General features: G+C 32.8%; 1 protein-coding gene across 1 annotated transcript in view; it reads right to left on the reverse strand.

Annotated features, from left to right (window-relative positions):
- IL1RAPL1 (interleukin 1 receptor accessory protein like 1) overlaps positions 1-13,487 on the reverse strand; it is a 691,792-nt gene extending 678,305 nt beyond the window's left edge. Inside the window, exons 1-2 of the mRNA XM_027842324.1 lie at positions 13,457-13,487; positions 13,040-13,319 (exon numbers count right to left, since the gene is read on the reverse strand). Of these exons, the coding sequence (XP_027698125.1) occupies positions 13,040-13,319; positions 13,457-13,487 (311 nt within the window). The remainder of the gene's footprint in view (positions 1-13,039; positions 13,320-13,456) is intronic.
- Positions 13,488-20,034: the final 6,547 nt, after the last annotated feature.

Consider the following 20,034-nt stretch of genomic DNA (forward strand, 5'->3'; position numbering starts at 1 on the left):
CGGGTAAGCAAACTTCTGATTTTAAAAAGGGCAGTAATGGAAAATATTGGCAAGAGTATTCACATGCTTGTTCTAGAAATCTCTCTCTTCTGGATAAAGTAAAGTCATGTGAATCAGATAAGGCAGTACTCTTTCAAGAACACAGAAGAAAAAAGAATCAAGGAACTGATTGCAGCTTAAGATAAGCTAAATTAAGGCCTTTCTTGGAATTAACATAAAACAGTTACTAATAAATTGTTTCCGTAAGACTATTAAAACTAGCGTACAACAAAATCTACAAGCAGCATTTTGATATCATGTGACTAAGGATGATATACAAGCCTGGTGCTTGTTAGTACCCAAAGCATAATTGTGTTCAGAGCAGATAAACTTTTCTCTTTAGAGCAGGAAAAAAAAAGTAAGGAAAATGTGATAGAGAATTGAAGTTTCCTTAAGGTACCTGATTGATATATTTTTGCTTTTAATATTCTCCTTCATTCACATGTTAGAGACATAGTGCAAAATTTCAGATAGTAAGCCTACAAGCCAAGAAGACCTAACACATACTGGCCATAGGACCCTGGCTAAGTCATTTAAACTCTCATTGCTCTAAGCTGCAGAGAAGAAAATGGCTGCCAGCATTGAAGCAGTTTTCTTATCCAAAATTATACCAAGTGAAATCCTAGGTCCAGTTCCTCTCCCCTTGAATGGGGTTAACTCATTCAAGGCTTACAAACTGGCTATTTTTTAATAAACAAATATAATTTATAGAAAGAAGAATAATTTATAAAGCAAATGCTAATTGTCTTATGACCTGACAAAATCTAGCCATCTTACCTACACAGTCATAAATAAGTATCATCATTTATCTGAGAACAGCTGCTCAAATAGGGTGGAAATAAACAATTTCAAAATGTCCACCCTTGGACAACTCAAGAAAAATAAACTCCTACCTTAATTGATAGTCTACATGATACTACTACAGCATACACTTGTCAACATCAAGGGTCCACACAGGACAGGCTGGAGGCCAAATCTGGGCCACCACCTGCTTTTGTATGGCCAATAAGCTAAGAATAGTTTTTACATTTTAAAAAAGTAAAAAGCAATTTGTTGGTGATAAAAAAAAGATCAAAAACAAAAATTAGACATTGGGCTGGATTTAGTCCTTAAGCCATAGCTGGCCAACCCCTACACTAGATCATGCCAATTTTCAATGTACTTTTACACGCATATTGCTATTTAATCATACACATGTTATGTGGTAAACAGGTTTTAATTCTCATTTGTGCAGATGAGAAAACTGAAGCTGAAAAAAAAGTTAAATAACTTACTGAAATCCATATGATGAATAAATAAGCTAGGATTGGAACTTTTAGGCTTCTAGACAGTGTTTGTTTTATTTATCATTCACTTCTTTGCAGTTGATAGTGTTATGGTGAGATTTAAGTGGGTATCTTATATGACCAGTAATAAACCAGGTTATATCAATCAATCAATCAAAAAATTGCTCATTGTGATTGGCACTGGGCACACAAAGACAAATATGAAACACTAGCTGTGCTCAAAGAGATTACTTCTGTCATCTTTATAAAAATTAAGGTAATTGGATCCAAAGTAGGGATGACTAGAAATGATTAAAAGTGTCAGGAAATATTTTTCTTTTGAAATGTAGTAAGACCATGAAGAATTTTGGATTTTTTTTATCCTTATTGTATTAGAGAAACAACTTATCCTGATTAAATATTGCAAGGTATGCATAATTTGGTAACACATTAAAAACAAAGAATGAAAAATCATTTAAAATGATTTGATATCAAATAAACTTAAGAATGATTATGTGACTATTTATTAGGCAGAACAGATCTAATAAGATCATTTGGCAGGGGTTATGCTATTTATAAGAAGTTAGAAATGGATTCTAATTGTCATTAAAATGTACAAATAAAAGAAAAGGAAGAAATCTCCGGAAAAAAATATAACTTTAAATTTGTGACAAAACTTTGATAAAATGAGCAAATTCCAAATTATATTAACTCTATTACTTAAAAGTTGATTCACTCTTGTTATGCAAAAAAAGATGTAAAGCTTTCCATAAAAGTAAAAATTTTGCTTCTTCAAATGTTTTAGTATCTAATTCTTCAGCTCTATGCCATGCATTCTCACACACACAGACATACACACAGACACACACACCCCAATGATAATAGATGGATATTTAAGTAGGGAAAATCATGATTTTTGAATGTGTATTATGCTTAGGAATTCTTTGCAACTGTGACTCATACAGTTATGGAAAAACATAAGAGCTTTGCCTATGCATAATTTTCTAATTTTTCTTGGACCTTTTTTAAAGACGAAAGCTAATTTTTAAAACACTTAAAGTATCATGTCCATATGAATTGAAATAGGGACTATGTTTTGTGACAATGTGATAAAACTTTAGAAATACATAAAGTAGAAATGAAAAGTTCCTCCTGCTAATTTGGCATGCAGTGTTTAGGTCTTAATTCAATTGATTGTTAGATATGGATGTTTAATTGGGGTATCTAAAATCTAATTCATGATACTTTGCTTTGGATTCCACTTCAAATGATCTAGGTGTTAAGACAAAGATAGATATCCTATGGAAAGCAATATTTTCTTCTGTAAGAAACAGAGAAAGCAGCTAGAACAGTAGATATAAGTCTCATCTAATAGGAAAGTAATCCCAAAGGGAGTGGTTAAAACCTCCACTGACAAAAACATATTGAGTCCTTTACAGAGTAAGGGCACTGCTAAATCCAATAACCCTCACTGGGATGTGGGGGCCTAGTTACTGCTCAAAATAAATAAATAAATCACAGTACAGACAAACCCTAATGCTTTCACATTAGGACAAGAGACAGAATTCTGAGCTGCCAATTTTGCAGCCTCTTCAGACTGAGGGAATTGCAAACAATTCTTGTTGATTAGGAAATTGTGATGATTACAAGAATTGCCATGGAAAAATATGACAAGTGTACACAAGTACTTCTTAACCACAGTCATTAATATTCATACTAACCACCTAAGCAAAAGACATTGAGCTTATACTGTAAAGTTAAAAGGTCTTAAACTCTAAATTTAGAGTAGTCGTTAAAGACTGTTTACGAAAACAAAAATGGTATTTTCTCCAGGGGAGCTATTAGGAGAAAGAAAGAACCTTTATATTCATCTAATTCAAGAATATTTAGCAGTCATAGTGGAAGGAAATTTGGTTATTTCCATACCTTTACAATCAATCAGCAAGCATTAATTCCCTACTGAACATGTGCCAAGCACTTGGTAGTCACTAGGGATTCAAAGAAGAAAAGAAAATGGGCCCTGCTCTCAATAAGCTTACTTTCTATTGGAGGAGACCACATGCATGTATACATATAACTATATATAAAATATACATAAAACAAGCATGTTAATTTTGGAGGGAAGCAACTAACCTGGGAGGAAGAAGAAAGGTTTCATGTAGAATGTGATGGTATTTGTGAGTTTAAAAGGGTAGAAATAAAGAGGGAGTGTGTTTCAAATGGGAGTATAGTCTATGAAAAGGCACAAAAATGGGAGAAGGGGTGCTATCTGTAAGGAACAGGAAGATCAGGTTGACAGGACCATGAATACTAGAAGTAGGGTATAGTACAAAGCATATCCTAATCCTTCTTCCAATGCAAGTTAGTCTAGTTTTCTTTAAAAGGTCCTGAGATCTTTCTCAAGACTTTGTTGGCTCGGGGGTCTAAAGGCTGAGAATGTTGAACTCAACTCCTTATCACTCCAACACAATGTAGCCCTAGGAGCTCAAAGATTGGTAGATCTCAAAGATTAACTCAGGCAAGGAAGTTTTCACTTATTTGAATCAACTCAAAATGTCCTCAACGTTTAACCTTGTTGAAAATTCTCGTACTATGATGACTGAGTAAATAACCTTTTGTTAATTGTTGAATAGCCTATGGATGTCTCATTTTGTTCTACCATTAAATCTAAACCACCAAGGGACAGACCTGAATATGATTAACCCAGAAAATGAAATAGTGTATAGAGAAGTTTGTATTTTATCCTAGACATATTATTAAACAGAAGAATGAAATCATCACACTTGTTACTTAGGAATATCACTTTGTCACCTGTGGAGAGACATATTTTTAAAGAATGTTTCAGTGCCTGACACATAGTAGATGTTTAATAAATGCTTGATATCATCCTCCCCTCTCCCTTTCTAAGAGAGGAAATGTGGCACAAAGGGTCAGGATTTAAATACTTACTGACTGATTAGCCTTTTAATGCCCCCAAGAACTTTTGAAAAGTAAGTTATAGAGCAATTGCTCTTCTACATGGTTGGAAGGAGTTTCTGTAGCTAAAGTTTCCTACATTGCTGAACTCATATATCTGAGTGTCCTTACATTGAAAACCCAAGACTTTGAGAAATTAGCTAAATCAATGATCTTAACAAAAACAATTGAAATTCTTAATTTTCAGTGTAAGAACTAAATGAATGCTTAAATTCACTTACTGACATTTACTTAATATTTCGATTCCAAGTTATTAAATATACTGCTACCTATTCTGCAAGCTATATGGTCCCATAATATATTATTGAATTGGAGTTAATACTCTGTTATATTAATTTATTTCAAGTCCAGCATCATTGAGTTCTGTTCATTATTCAGCTACCTCTGATTATTTTGTTGGTGGAATTTGCTTAAGAGGAAAGCCATCTTCAAACATATCAACTGGGCAGGGCAACTGCTATATCCACAATAAGACAAGTTGTGTTTGAAACATAGTTCTACTAAATTACCTGTGTGATCATAAGTACGATTTTTCACCTTTCTGGACCTCATTTTTATTATCTATAAAATAAGATATCTAGATAATGCTTTAAGGTCCATTTTGGTCCTACATACTGTAATACTATTAGTATAAACTGTATTGATTTCTATTGGTGCATGTTAGAGTTGCTTATTAATGAATATAAGCCACAGTGGACAGAGCACTGGACCTGAAGTCAGGAGGACCTGAGTTCAAATCCGGCCTCAGACCAAACACTTGACACTTTCTAGTTGTGTGACCCTGGGCAAGTCACTTAACCCCAATTGCCTAAAAACAAAGAAACAAACAAACAAAAAGAATATGAGCTACTTTAAAGAGAACTATTATTCTCATCTAAGATCTTCATAAAATGATACTTTACTCGTTTTATCTCATCTCATCTCTCATCTTCCAATCTTGTGTGTCCAGAATCCATAAAACACACTACCTAATTCTATTTGCATTCTCATTTATGATGACCCAGTCCATACTGATATTAACAGAATCTCAGATTTGTAACTAACTTCACATCTGACAGGAAGTTCCGTTGTAGAAACTCTCACATTTTGAAGCAGTCATCCAATTTAAAAGAAACTTAGCAAATTGAGGCTTCAAAAATGCCCTAATACAGTCTATTCTTTTAAGCAAGTAAGTATTCTCTTGACTTCACATTTCTATGACTGATTGGTTTGACCAAACTTTCCTCCACCCCCCTCCATTAGTTATGCAAAGACAAACTTTAGCATAGCCAATGTTGAAGCTCAAATTCTATGTTCTTCATGAGAACTCTGAACCCTTGTTGATTCCCTCTTTATTCCATTTTACCTTTCAAACTAATTATAATTACACATGTTCACACACACATATATAGCATACATTTTACATATACTATGTGTAAATGTGTATATGTATATATGTGTAAATGTATGTATAATACACATATCTTCTATAAAAACACATTACCTATCTTACCAAATTCTGAGTTCCTTGAGAATTGTCTTACTCAACTTTGTCTTCCTATTCTGCCCACATTTTACCTCCATGCTCAGCATAATGCCTTGGTACATAATAGGGAATTAAAATCCACTTGTTATTAAATACGTATACAAGTATAATTCAGTGCTTCCATCAGGTAAATTTGAGTTCTCATTGAAGGTCAATATAATGCATTTCCTCATTCAATTTTCCCTCCTCTTTTAGTAGGTATTTATAAGTCCTATAATAAAGTTTCATTTTAATGATGGATAATAGCATGGAAGTCACTATGGCTCATATTCATCCACAGTCCTTTATATGATTTTTAAAATAAGTTTATTTTTTTTAATCTGGCACTGCCTTTGGCAGACATTCCTCTCTGTTTGGCAAATTAGGTCAAATGTTTGCTGACTAAGATGCTTTCTAGGTTCTTTTGATCTTCTTCCTATGGCAATTAATTTACATTGATTAAATTTATTTATAAAATTATTGCAATCATTTTAATATAATTCATGTTGACCATTTCCCATTTCTGATAACAAATTGTATGTTTAAATAGTTTAGCACTAAGCTGTCTCAAATTCCATATCACCATATCTTTTTCTTTCTCATGATTAATCTTTTGTCTTGCTTTTTAAGGCACTTAATTCTGATGAGTTGATGGTATTGAAGTGGTAATATAAATTCTAGTAAGTTCAGGTAATCTGGAAAATCTCTTAGATAAAGGAGGGAGCACCCACAGAAACATAATTATATGACCTTGAATAATTGATGTACTGGACTACAGACTCAATATGAATTAGTAGTATAATATGAGAGCCAAACTAATTAATATAATATTGAGCTCCATTAGTAGGGCATCACTTCCAGGAATAGGAAGATGACAATTCTGCTATGCTTGTCAAGTCTCTATTGTGTTCAACTCTGGGTACCATGTCTTAAGAAAAACTGGAAATAAGGGGAAATTGGAAAAAAAATGGTGAAGGTCCTTGATTTATGATATATAAGAACAAGTTGAAGGAATTGGATATGTTAATCCTAGAAACAAGAAGAATCAGGAAGTACGTGCTAAATGTGTTCAAGTGTCTGAATGGATATCATATGAAGGAGAGATTATATTTTTACATTTTGGCAATAGAAAACAAAACCAAGGCCAGTGAGTAAAAGCTGCAAAGACACAAATTAGATTTAATGTCAAGAGAAAAAATGCTTAAAATTAGAGTTGTCCAAAAGAGTGGTTTCCAATCCTTCAAGAGATAGAGATTTCCCTTCTTTGGAAGTGTCCAAGGAGAGAATAGATAACCACTTTTTAGATATCTAACACAGAAAATTCCTTCATGTATGGATTGGACTAGATGGCTGCTGAGTTCTTTTCCAATTCTCCAATTCTGTGATTCCAAGTAGTTTACAGTAGTACATAAATTCACCCATAAACATACCCAAACACAGAGCTTCTGAATGTGTAGTCAGAGCAAAGTAATGATCGCCCTAACACCTCTGTAAGTATTTTTATTTTTAGAAAACAGTTAATAATACTCTTTCAATTGAACCAAAAAAGCTATTTTACAGACTTCTTCCTTCAACCCCTTACAGTTGGAGTAGTAAATTGAGTATGAAATGACATCAGTAAAAATTATATTTCCTTCTTAAAATTGGAAGGTATTGGAGAAAGTGAAGTGAATAAATATGGTAAAGTGTAATTTCCTTGTTAAGATTATATTTATTATACTACATAAATAATGGGAGAATATAGTCAGGACTGAAATACAGAAATACTTAAAGCACAGGGATGATATCAATTACAATGTATCTAATTTTGGTAATAGTTTGCTTTATTATGTATAAAACTTGTTACATGATGAATTTTTACTCCAGTGATAGTGAAGAATTAGAAAGGCATAGTCTATTAAAATGAAGTTAATCAAGACATAATGGAATAAAAGTACCACAAGAAGAGTCAGGAGAACTGGGTCCTATTTCTGTGTCTCTTCTTATCTTAACTTGGGCAAGTCATATGGACCTTTACTGCCATTTTAAATATGGGAAAAAACATTACAGAATCAATCACAGAATCATAGAATTTGTGAATTTTAAGAGATTTCAGTAGCTATGTGGCACAACTTATATCCAAATAAAATCTACAATATAGCACAACTCATAAATGATTGTGAGATTTACCTAGCTTTCCATAGATAGTAAGTGTGAGCCAGATATGAACTTAGTCTTCCTGGCTACAGGCTAAACCTTCTCTTCACTGGGTTACCTAGATGGCTGTATGTATATATTTATCTATCTTTCTATGTTTCTAACATCAATCGATCTATCTCTGTCTAAATGGAGAAAGAGAAACATACAGAGAGTGACAGAAGAGGCAGAGAAAATCAGGGCCAGAGAAACAAGAGAGACACAAATACAAAGCTGGACAGAGGCAAACAGTCTGACACTGAAAAATAGGGAAATAGACAGAGACACACAAAGAGTATATAATTATTTCTGTTTTTTAGACTACAAGTTTCTGTAAGTATAGTTTCTTGATCATTTTACTTTCTATCTCATCTTGTAAAGCATTGTTGTCAAGTCATTTTTCAGTCATGTTCAACAATTCATGACCCCATTTGAGGTTTTTCTTGGCAAAGATACTGGAGTGGTTTTCCATTTCCTTCTCCACCTTATTTTGTGCATGAGGAATGGAGGCAAACAGGGTTAAGTAACTTGCCTGGGGCCATACAGCTAGTAAGTGTCCGAGGCTAGATTTGAACTTAGGTCTTGCAGACTCTAGGCCTGGCACTCTGTGCATTGTGGCACCTAAGAGGTTTTTGATAAGCAACAACTAAAAAAGTCTTAAAGGTTAGAAGGATCTAAACAGGATCCAAATATGTCAGATGTTCTCTTAGCAGAACATTTAAACATTCTTCTCTTCATTTTCCCAGATAGAATGAAAATGAAAGTCAAGGCAGGGAAAGACTTATACATTGTTATGTTGAATTACAGTGAGGGCAGAAAGAACCATACAACTTCATCTCATTGTGTTTTTAAGATATCAGTAAAGGTCATGGGTATCAGGCTTGTGGAATAGAGCAAAATACACAAGGCCAATGAAACAGATGCTGTTAGTATCAACAAACTAACATACTGCTCCTTGTTTTGACATTATTTTTTCTGTCTATGGCATCATCATTCACCTTCTCTCTTTCATGGGTGTAACTTCAGCATAGTGTTATGTAAAGTATTTTGAATAAAGTATGTCCAGGTTTAAATTGCCCCATCCAATACTTACTAATTCTGTGACCCAGAGCAGATTACTAAAACCGCTGGAACTCAATTTCCTTAACAGTAAAATGATGGCAGTAACACCTAATGTATCTACCTCACAGGATCACCATGAGCACCATCTGCAATGATACATGCAATGTGATTTGTAAACCTTAATGTACCATGAAAATGTTGGCTATTAGTATTGTTATGGTTATTATTGTTATCATATTAAATCAGTTAATAATAAAATCTAACATTTGTATAGAACTTTATGTTTTGCAAAACACTTTATATCTATTTCTGTATTTGATCCTTACAATAGCTGGATGGTACAGTGGGGACAGGTAGGTGGTGCAGTCGATAAAGCACTGGGCATAGAACCTGGAAGACTCTTCAAGCTCAAATCTGGCCTCAGACATTAGTTGTGTGACTTAGGGGAAGTCATTCAACCCTCTTTGCCTCAATTTCTCCATCTGTAAAAAGAGCTGGTGAAGGAAATGGCAAACCATTTGAGTATCTTTGCCAAGAAAACCTCAAAATAGTGTCTTGAAGATTCAGACAGGACTGAAATGACAGAAGAACAACAAGAACTTGACAAACTTTATGAGGTCATTATCCTCTTTGGGTGGATGAGGAAACTGAGGCTCAGATGTTAAGTGACTTATTTGGAGTCATACACCTAGTAAATATATGAGTAAATATAAGATTGAAACTCAGGTCTCCCCTAAACCAAGTCAAATATTTTTCCCACCATGTCACCAAATCCTATTGATTCCATCTTTGGTATATATTATCTCCTGTACTATATCCCATCTGCTCTATTTTTATAATCATTACCCTGACACTGGCCCTCTTATTACCTACTTGGGTTACTACAGTAGCTTCTTAACATGTGTGCTAAGTAATAATTGCTCCATAATCTGATTCATACTTCATACTAAGTCTAGAAAAAAAAATTCCTTTACTGAGATTTGTTCATGTTGCTCTTCTGTTTAAAAATCACCAGTGTGCAATTCCCATTGACTAAAGTTCAAAGTCCTTTCTTTGCCTAGGATCCATGATTATTTTCAATCTGACATCATTGTGCCTCTCCAAGGTTCTCCTATATGACAACACTGTGAATACTTCATACTTCAGTTAAACCATACAATTCTTTGTTACTCGAATGCTTCCTGTATCACTCTCTTCTCTGTTTGTTTTTTTTGCTCAGAGTATTCCTAGAAATGGAATTTTCTTCTTCTTTTGATGAATTTCAATTGTTCAACCAACTCAATTACCAACCAAGGATGGTTCCCATTACTATTCAGACCCCTGTACCCCAACAATTGAAAAAAAAAACCTCTTCATCTAAATTTACATAATACTGTATGTTATAGCTATAGTAGCATTGAATTAAGTATGTTATAGTGGCATTGTATGATAAGCTAGAATTGAATTCCCTCTCCAGGCTTAGTTTCTTCTATAATGCCTACCAGTGTTCTGTAAGCAGAAATTCTTAGGAGATTTTTATTGAATGAATGAACTTTTAAAAAATGAAAGGCAAGAATAAGAAGCAAAGAATATTGGATTAAACACAAATAGAGATTAGTGGGTAAGAAGATTTAAAAACTATACTCATAGTAGTCCTTGAAAATAACTTTTTTTTCCTCCTGAAGTTATGCCATTTAATCTTTTGCATACAGTCATTGTCTTCCCATCAAAGCATTTGTTATCTCTTTTCATTGTTGAGTTACCATTTCCAGCACTTAATAAAAAAGATTAGACTAGAACTATTGTGTGAAAGGCAGCATCTCCAAAGTTCTGAAATTCTTTGCAAATCTTTTCAAGTAAAGCCAATGGTGATTTTGCTTAATAGCTAACAATGTGTCAATGAGACTATCAGACTATCACTGGGGGTTTGGAGGGAAGGGAAACAACCTGTATATTCAAACCAAGCCATGCTATTTAAAACCCTGCTTTTATTGATAGTGTATCCCTCTCTCAGTTGAAAAAAAAAAACCCCAGCAAACTGTATCAATATTTCCCTGAATTAGACATATTAGTTCCTTTGCCAAAAGCATCACTTTCTGAAAAGTATTAAATTCCCCAGCAACATAGCATACACATAAAAAATTAAGGAATTTGTTTATATGCAACATTCAACCTGTGTTCTCTTATAAAGGTTTGACCATATTGTAGATGCTCTAGCTTCACAAGTTTTTCAACTTCTGCATTAGAGAGAACTCATTCTCTACTTTCCCAGAGCATTAATATATAAATAACTGATTTTGACAAAGTAATAAATCTCAATGTCATGATTTTGAAATTTAGGCAACTACTATGCATCATGTTTTTTTCTGAACAACATAGAAATTCTGTTCAATTCTCATCTTAGATAACTAGGGTTGGGTAACCTATTTTAGAAAAGAACATCTACACATATTGCGCAATCAGAGATAAGGATTTTTCAAGGTATGCAGCAGATTTGGAAATAAAATCAGATTTGTGTTAGTTAAGTGAGACAAGTGGAATCATAGCTTTTGATTGTATTGCGATGGCAAATGATTATTAATGGAACTCCAGAACTTCTAATACTGTATATATATATCTATATCTATATCTATATATATCTATATCTATATATCTATATCTATATCTATATATATAATCTATATCTATATATATATATCTAGTACTGTATTTTAGTACAATACTGTACTAAGCACTGGGGATATATATATCCCCAGTGCTTAGTACAGGGCCTGACACATAGTAAGTACTTAAGAAATGTTAATTGATGGTCCAGAACAAAATAGAGAAATTTATGAGAAAAGATGAGGTATTCTTAGGGGAAGATTAAATACACTCAAAATATCCATAAGCACAGTTCTTTTCAATATTTATATCTATCTATATCTATATCTATATCTATATCTATATCTATATCTATATCTATATTTACTTTCCCATGATATTATATATATATATATATATTACTGTCTTCCCTATAAAAGGGGAATTCTCTTTACTTATATGAATTTTTATTTCTATTCCTAACCACGCCTACAAATCATGAGATATGATTTTTTAAACAAACTGTGCATCCCTGCTTTTTTGTTTTCACTTTCTTACTCATAAATTAGTGGTCTGATGCATATACATCTTACAATTCTATAAGTCAAAAGTTGAATTAAATTGTGACAAGCTTCAAATTGAACATGAAGGCATTGTTGCAGTCACTGAAGAAAAATACATAACTGTATATAATTTGTTAAAAGCAAGTGAGGGGTGTACATGATACACCATGAGATATGGAGCTAATGCCACTATTTTGAGTTCTAAGAATACACAGAATTTTGGTGACTACTCTCTTTATACCTGGCATCACATATTGTCTGGAATATTTGAAGAATCACCAAATTTGAGGTTTGGAAGGGAATTTGGTGGCCATTTAGTTCAATTCATACTCAAAAAGAATCCTTACTGAGGTCATATCTTTCATTTTCATACCACCAGTGACTGTTCCTCCCACTCATAAACACACACACACACACACACACACACATACCCATACACACACACATACACCAACAAGCATTCACACATGCACACCCCTTTAAACATCTTTGCATATGTGTCTGAATAAAGAACTATCCATGCTCTATCTATCTGTGAAGGGCAATAACAGGATGTTACATCCCATTTAGAAATAAAGTGTGCACCTTTTCTACAAAGCTTTGCTTACATTTTATTACCAACATTCTACCACTCCTATAAATTTAATTTTATCTCCTTCAGTAATTTTTGGCAACATAATTAGGTACCCAGATGGTCTCTATTTTCTCAATAAGCTAGAAATAATACCTCAATATAAATTCAAGACCTGCCATTTTATGAACATAGAAAGAAGCAAAACATACAAATATTACCAAAATAGCTTTAGAAGAAAGTGCTATCAATCATGTTTTACTATTAATTACTATTTGAATGTTAATTCATTGGTGAAACAATAATAGAATTTAATGGATACCTGATGACACATGCATAAAGACCACTGTCCTGTACTAACGTTGGCCGGAACCAAATAGAATCTTCTTCTTTGCTCATTCTAGTTCCATCAAATGCTATTGGCTCTTCAAAGTCTCCTGGTCCAGAGCTTTTATACCACATCAAACTAAGTCCAGCACTTTGGGCAAGGGAGTAATTTGCTCTGATATAGCCATAAAATAATGCACACTTGATTCGAACAGGCTCTCCCACTAAAACTTGATATTTCTTGATATCCACAGACCAATCAGTGCATCCATCAGCTACAATAAAGAAAAGAGAAGAAAAATTAGCAAAACTTTCCAACAGCATTCAAAAAAGGAATTTTATATATATATATATATATGTATATATGTATATATATATGTATATATATGTATATATGTATATGTGTGTGTACCCTGCTGGAACTTCTTCCTGATAAATATCATGGATATCCACTATCTTTCCAATATCTAGAGAAAGTATGCAATATATGTAGCACAAATTTCATATGATTGTGCCAAGGGATGAAATAAATAATTCATGGGACTTTTAAAATGGAACCATTAGAATTCTTGTGCAGAATTTGTGCAGGGTCTTATTTTGGCACTATGTAAATTTTCATAGGATACAAGAATCAAATTGTTTTAACCAAGGCCATCTGTCATAGAGTATAATAGAATCACTGAAAAGTAAAAAAAAATAATTTTAATATAATAGTATTCACAAAGAGGAAAAATTAGTCAAATTCTCAGAAGACTTGAGAGAGAGCAAAAAATATAAATTACAAATTATTTCTAAATATTTTAGAGTGGAAACAAATGAACATTGGAAATGAGCTCTCTTTATAACAGACAACCAATTTCATCAGCAAAAGATGTTTATTATGGAAACTATTAGAAGAAATAACAAATATTTTGTAAATATTTACAGTTAGTTGTTTTTTTTTATACAACTTTTTCCCAATACTACTGATTCATAATCCTGGAGCTAAAGAGATCAAGTATTATTAAATTGAAGTTGTGATATATAAAAATAAGTATACCAACTTATTAAAATTATTTTATGTGATTTGTTTATATAATATGATAATAAAATTATTAAATAAAATCATCCCGATATGATGTTAAGTCATTTGTATAAAGTATAAAATTATAATACTATGGGATTATTTTCTTTTGAATCAATTACTGTTACCTATTTTATTTAGTAAAGATATGATAAAGGTTCTAAATCTTACATATATCTACAATAACATCATAAATAATTCACATGGTCTTTTATTGTAAATGAACTAAATGTGATTAATATAGTATCATACATGAATGTATATATTTATATATAAATTATTATATCTATCAAATATTCACACAGCTGACAATGTAATTTACTTGCATTAAACAAAAACACAATTTCTGTGCTCATTATAACAAAAGATCATCAGAAAAGCTACACAATTTCTAACTTCTAAGAATCTCTTTTTAATGGAGCAGAATATTGAGGCCAAAGAATCATAAAGCAAAAAATAAGTAATATTCATAATTTACATCCTAACCAATTGTTAACAGAATTAGAACCTTAGTATTTTCAATTTTTATTCATTCCAGCACATTAGATTTGTTGGCTTGGAAACCAGCATTCTTAAACCACCGTTCTTGGAAATCAGCATATTTCTAGATATGCTGGGGCTTATTATGGAAAATAACTTGTAACCTTTTCTTTGAATTATCATCAATCAAATAATTATCAAATAATAATAAATATCAAATAATTATACTATCATTAAGTCAATGTCAATAATTTTTAATCTGTTCTACTATCCCTACCCCATTTTATCAATTGATAATCGATGCAAATAATTGGTGCATACTATTAATTTATAAGCTTATCTGAGAATTTTTGTTGATCATACCACTCTTTATTAATGTGTAGAATTTATTACTGTGCAGAATTAGTGGGAAAATGCTTGTAGAATACTTCCACTCTTGTGTATATCCCTGTGAATTATAATTAACATTGAAATCCTTTGGTGTTGGTGAAAATTCTGTGTCAAATGGAAATATTGTTTCTACAGTATTTGTTAATATATGTTTACATTTAAATGTGTGGTTAATATAATAGAGAGTTCTATCCTGGCATGATTAAATTTCCAAAAGTTATCAGTTTATTTGACTGGAATCGGTTTTTTTTTCCTTAATTACTATTTTTTTTTCTCAGTTTCAACCCTACTCCAGGCATCAGGGTTTTTACAAGCTTCCTCACCTCTTTGTCTATGCTAACTTGAGGAGCCCTTAGGCATGTGCTAAATTCAGAATCCCCTAGACACCTGTCTAACGTGCCTATGGTGTATTTCCAAACCATCTCCATCCTCTCTATTTTGTAAAAAGATACAGGACAGCATATGTAGCAAACTCTGTTACTTGTCAGGAGGAAAGAATAGGATTTCTATTTAATCAAACAAATTGCTTAAGAGATATTTGCAGCATGGGCTGCCAATTTCTCAATGAATTAGAGTATGATACACTTAACATTTAAACCAGTCTTTACACAATTTTATCAGAAAACACCTCATAATCTTGTATCAAGTACTACCTCTTGCACTTCCTGGCTGTGTGCCTGAGCAAATCATTGACCTTTTTGGTGTCTTAGTTCTCTCTGATATAAAACGGAGAAAAAAAAAAGACTTGTAGTATACTGACCTCACAGGATTATTTTGAGGCTCAATGAAACCATAAAATCTTCTGTAACTTTTGCTACTATGTGTAGATGTTGCAGTGAATATGGATTTCTTAAGACCTATTATATGGAGTGTAGAAATGCATAAATAAATGTAAAATGATTCTCTTCAGATTATTTTAACTTTCCTGATTTATTTTTACTTATTTGTATTGGTCCTAATTACTGCCTAGCTCAAAGAGGGAGCTTAATAAATGTTTGTTGAATTGGATTTGATTGATATTTTTCCCTATGAGGCAATAAGGCATATAGAGCTGACCTCAGCGCCTAGTCACTAGTCTCATGTCAGAAACATGCTGGTTGTGTGACCTTCACTAAGTCAGTCAAACTATCAGTCCTTTAAGCAACTCTCTAAAATGAAAAAGGTGCTAATCTGTATTGGTAGAAGGAATTTCTTCATCTAGAAACTCCTTATGCTAATGAAATCATAAGCCTGGTTCTTTTCCCTATTCTATTCTAATTGACTCAGATTAGATGATATTTAATTGAAACAAACTTTAGAAGGCATCTCAGTAGTCATCTCATATGACCCTTGAGGTCCCTTCAATTTCTAAATCAATGATCCTATACTCTAGCTGATCACCTTTATTTCACACAGGAAACTCAGAGGGTAACTGACATGCTTAAAGTCACACAGACAGGAAATCAGAGCTGTAATTATTTCCACAATACTGATTAAACTTTCATGGGAAAAAAATCACTATTTTCATTTTTTTTCTTAGGCATGTAGTCATCTTATATGGAGATACTTTATAGATGGTTGTTAAGAATTTCCTTTTTCTTAGCCCTGCCAACACTCTACCTTTGTAATATTAACAGCACAGACTTTAAAGACCATAAAAAGGTATATGCATTTCTTATTTTCATTTATTTATTTTAAATATTTATATAAATATTTAAATAAATTTAAATATTCATATAAATATTTAAATAAATATATTTATTTATTTTTATGTTTCAGTCTTTTTTTCTGTACAATTTGTGTATTCAACAAAGCATAGTATTCAAGAAATGCTTGTTGGATTGATAATTCCTATAAACCAATATGAATGTGTTTCATACTGGTATTTAGATAGCTTGTTTATATGTGCTTTTAAGTCATGTAACTATGCCTCAAAAAATGATATATATGGAATAGGCCAAAAAATGTACTACCAGCCTGAGGCCCTTTATACATTTGAGACAAAGGATAGAAACTAGATTAAATACCCATGTGATAAAGAGCAAAACAAACCATAGTCATCCCATTTGATTCCTCTCCCAATTTAAACCTACATCCTAAGGAAAGGCTTATTGATTGTCACTTAACCACTCTTTCTCCAAAGGTTGATGCTATCAACAGTGGTTAGCAGGGCTTAAGCTACAAGCTATTTTTTTCTCTTTTTCTTTTTCTTTCTCTCTCTGTAATATGCAATAAGCCATGCTTATCTTTTGCCATATCTAGAACTCTAAAAGATCTAAAGACCCAACACCAGCTTAAGTCTGTAGCAAAGAACAAAATGGTGAATCTGAAAGCTGGTTGTACTTCAGGGAGGAGAAATTGCTTTCTTGGTGAAAGGAAGAAAGATAAAATGGAAAGAAGACAAGATTTCAAATGTGAAGACGTGCAGTAAGTTTGTGTTGTAGCAGTAACATCTGATTGCATGACCTTGCATAAGATAACTTCACCTCAATTTCTTCTTATGTTGATGAGGACAATACTTATTACCATCATATATTACCCTATATTATTATTTATATTGTTAAAGTAAAGTAATTTTTTAACTATAATATGCCACATAAATATCAATTTTATTATTATAAAGAGTATTCAGTCTACAACACAGATCTTAGTATAGTGGATCTCCTTAGATCCCAGCTAAGATAAACTTGAAAGTGAAATGTTGAAATATACTTATAGATGTCATAATTATTTACTAATGGGCACTAAAGTATTTAATATAGACTGATCATCTTACTTAGAAAAATAAATGATTGTTTGACAATGTGCTTGAAATATATTAGTGTACATAAATATATACATATATATATACATGCGCACATACACACACACACATATATATATATATATATATTTGTTTTTTAGTCATTTCAGTCATGTCTGACTCTTCATGACCACATTTAGGTTTTCTTGGCAAAGATACCAGAGTGGTTTGTCATTTTCTTCTCCAGCTCATTTTATAGATGAGGAAACTGAGGCAAGCAGTTAAATGACTTGCCCAGTATCACACAACTAGTAACTGTCTGAGATCAGATTTGATCTTAGATCTTCCTGACTCCAGGCCTGGTACTCTATCCATTGTGCCACCTAACTACCCATATTTGTAAATATGCACACAGTAATACATATATTTCACATCAGTAAATTAAGGATATAAATACATTGACAAGTTGCTATAAGAAAAAGGAATTTTTCTGTATTAACATTAATACACATGCATAAATATATTATTATAGATTCCTTACTTATACTGTCCCTCCTCACATATATCTATTCCTTTATCAGGTCTCATCATTTCTAGTTTTACAGTAATTAAAGTATAATACCCCCTCACCTCTCAAAGCCACGAAGCCCAGGACCTCATCACCTAATGCTTAGAATATTGTAATAGACTGCTAGTTGGTCCTTTGCCTCAAGTCTCTCTCCATTTCAGACTATCCTCCACTCAGCTACCAAAGTGATCTTCTGAAAATGTAGGCCTGATCATGTCACTCCCCCTAGTCATTAAAATCTGACTGCTCCCATTTACCTCCAGTATCAAGTATAAAATCTTAAATTTGACTGTTGAAAGCTTTCACAATCTGATCTCATCTTATCTTTCCAGTCTTCTTATACTTTACTTCACTCAACATACTATGATCTAGCAATACAAACTTAGACACTCCAATTCCTGATAACTTTGCTTTTCATTGGCTGTCTTCCACCCCTAGAATGCTCTCTGTCCTTACCTCTGCAGCCTGACTGCCCTTGTTTCTGTCAGTGCAAATGCCACCTTCTAAAAAGTTCTTTCCTGGTCCTGTTATCTTCTCTTTGAGATTACCTCCAATTTACACTGTATATAACCTGATTGCATACAATTGTTAAATATTGCCTCCCTCATAAGAACATGAACAATTTGATGGCAAAGAACACATTTTTTGCTTTTTTTTTGTATCAACAGCTCTTAGCACAGTCCCCAACACATAATAAGTACTTAATAAAAGTCTATCGACTGACTGATATTTACAAGAAACATTCCAAGGGCACATAATTGTCCTCTTGCCAACTAAGTGCATAAAAATAGAGATTTTATATGCATTGCCATGCAAGACATGGATCTTATAGGTGAAACTAATTTGGCATAGAACATATTCAGTTAACATATAATGACTACTAAAGGATTTTCTTCTTTTAACAGTGACCTTTTTCTCTGGTAATCTGTCTCTCTGGGGCAGATATACTGAGAGTAGCAATGTGGGTGAAACAGATGATTGAAGTAGATACATTGGATTTGTCCAGAGTGCCCATTGGTTCCCATGTGTGACTATTATACCAGATACTAGTTAATAGACAAGGAGTCTTAGGATAACAGTTAGGTAGTAAAAAGTTTAAAAAAAAAGTCAGATGTTCAGTATTTTGTTAAGAACATAAAGCATCAAACTCAGGGAAAGAGATCCAAGAGGCCTAGGCATGTGACTGTAAGACATACTCTTTTCTCATAGAAATGAGAGAAACAAAATTCCATTCTAGGGGAATAGGTGGAAGTCATAATCTCATCACAAAGAATAGAAATATCCATTATAATCTGACTAGAATTGTTGCTGGTGTTTCTGATGATAAGAATGGACAAGAGATAGAAGAACGACCCAGTATATCAATATTGTTCTAATTATCAAAAAAGGGAAGAAGATAAAATTTTCAAATTTTAAGTGTCAGTAAGCATTTATTTAGTGCCTGTTATATGCTACGCACTGTACTAAGTATTGGTGATATGAAGAAAGCCCAAAGACAATCCCTTTTCTTGATGAGTTCACAAACAAATGGGGAGAAAATATACACAAAAAATATTTAAAAACAAGCTATATACAAGATAAATAGAAAAAAAATAATTGAGCAAAGGGACTGGAATTAAGAGGGATTGACAAAGGCTTCCAATAGAAGGGTAGATTTTGGGAAGCCAGGGGGTAGAGATAAGGAGAGAGAACATTCCAACCATAGGGGACAGCCAATGAAAATATCCAGAACTGAGAGACAGAACGTCTTGTTCAGGGGAAAGCAAG

This window comes from Vombatus ursinus, unplaced genomic scaffold (assembly GCF_900497805.2).
Source record: "Vombatus ursinus unplaced genomic scaffold, bare-nosed wombat genome assembly UNPS02004868.1, whole genome shotgun sequence".
NCBI classification, from domain to species: domain Eukaryota; kingdom Metazoa; phylum Chordata; class Mammalia; order Diprotodontia; family Vombatidae; genus Vombatus; species Vombatus ursinus.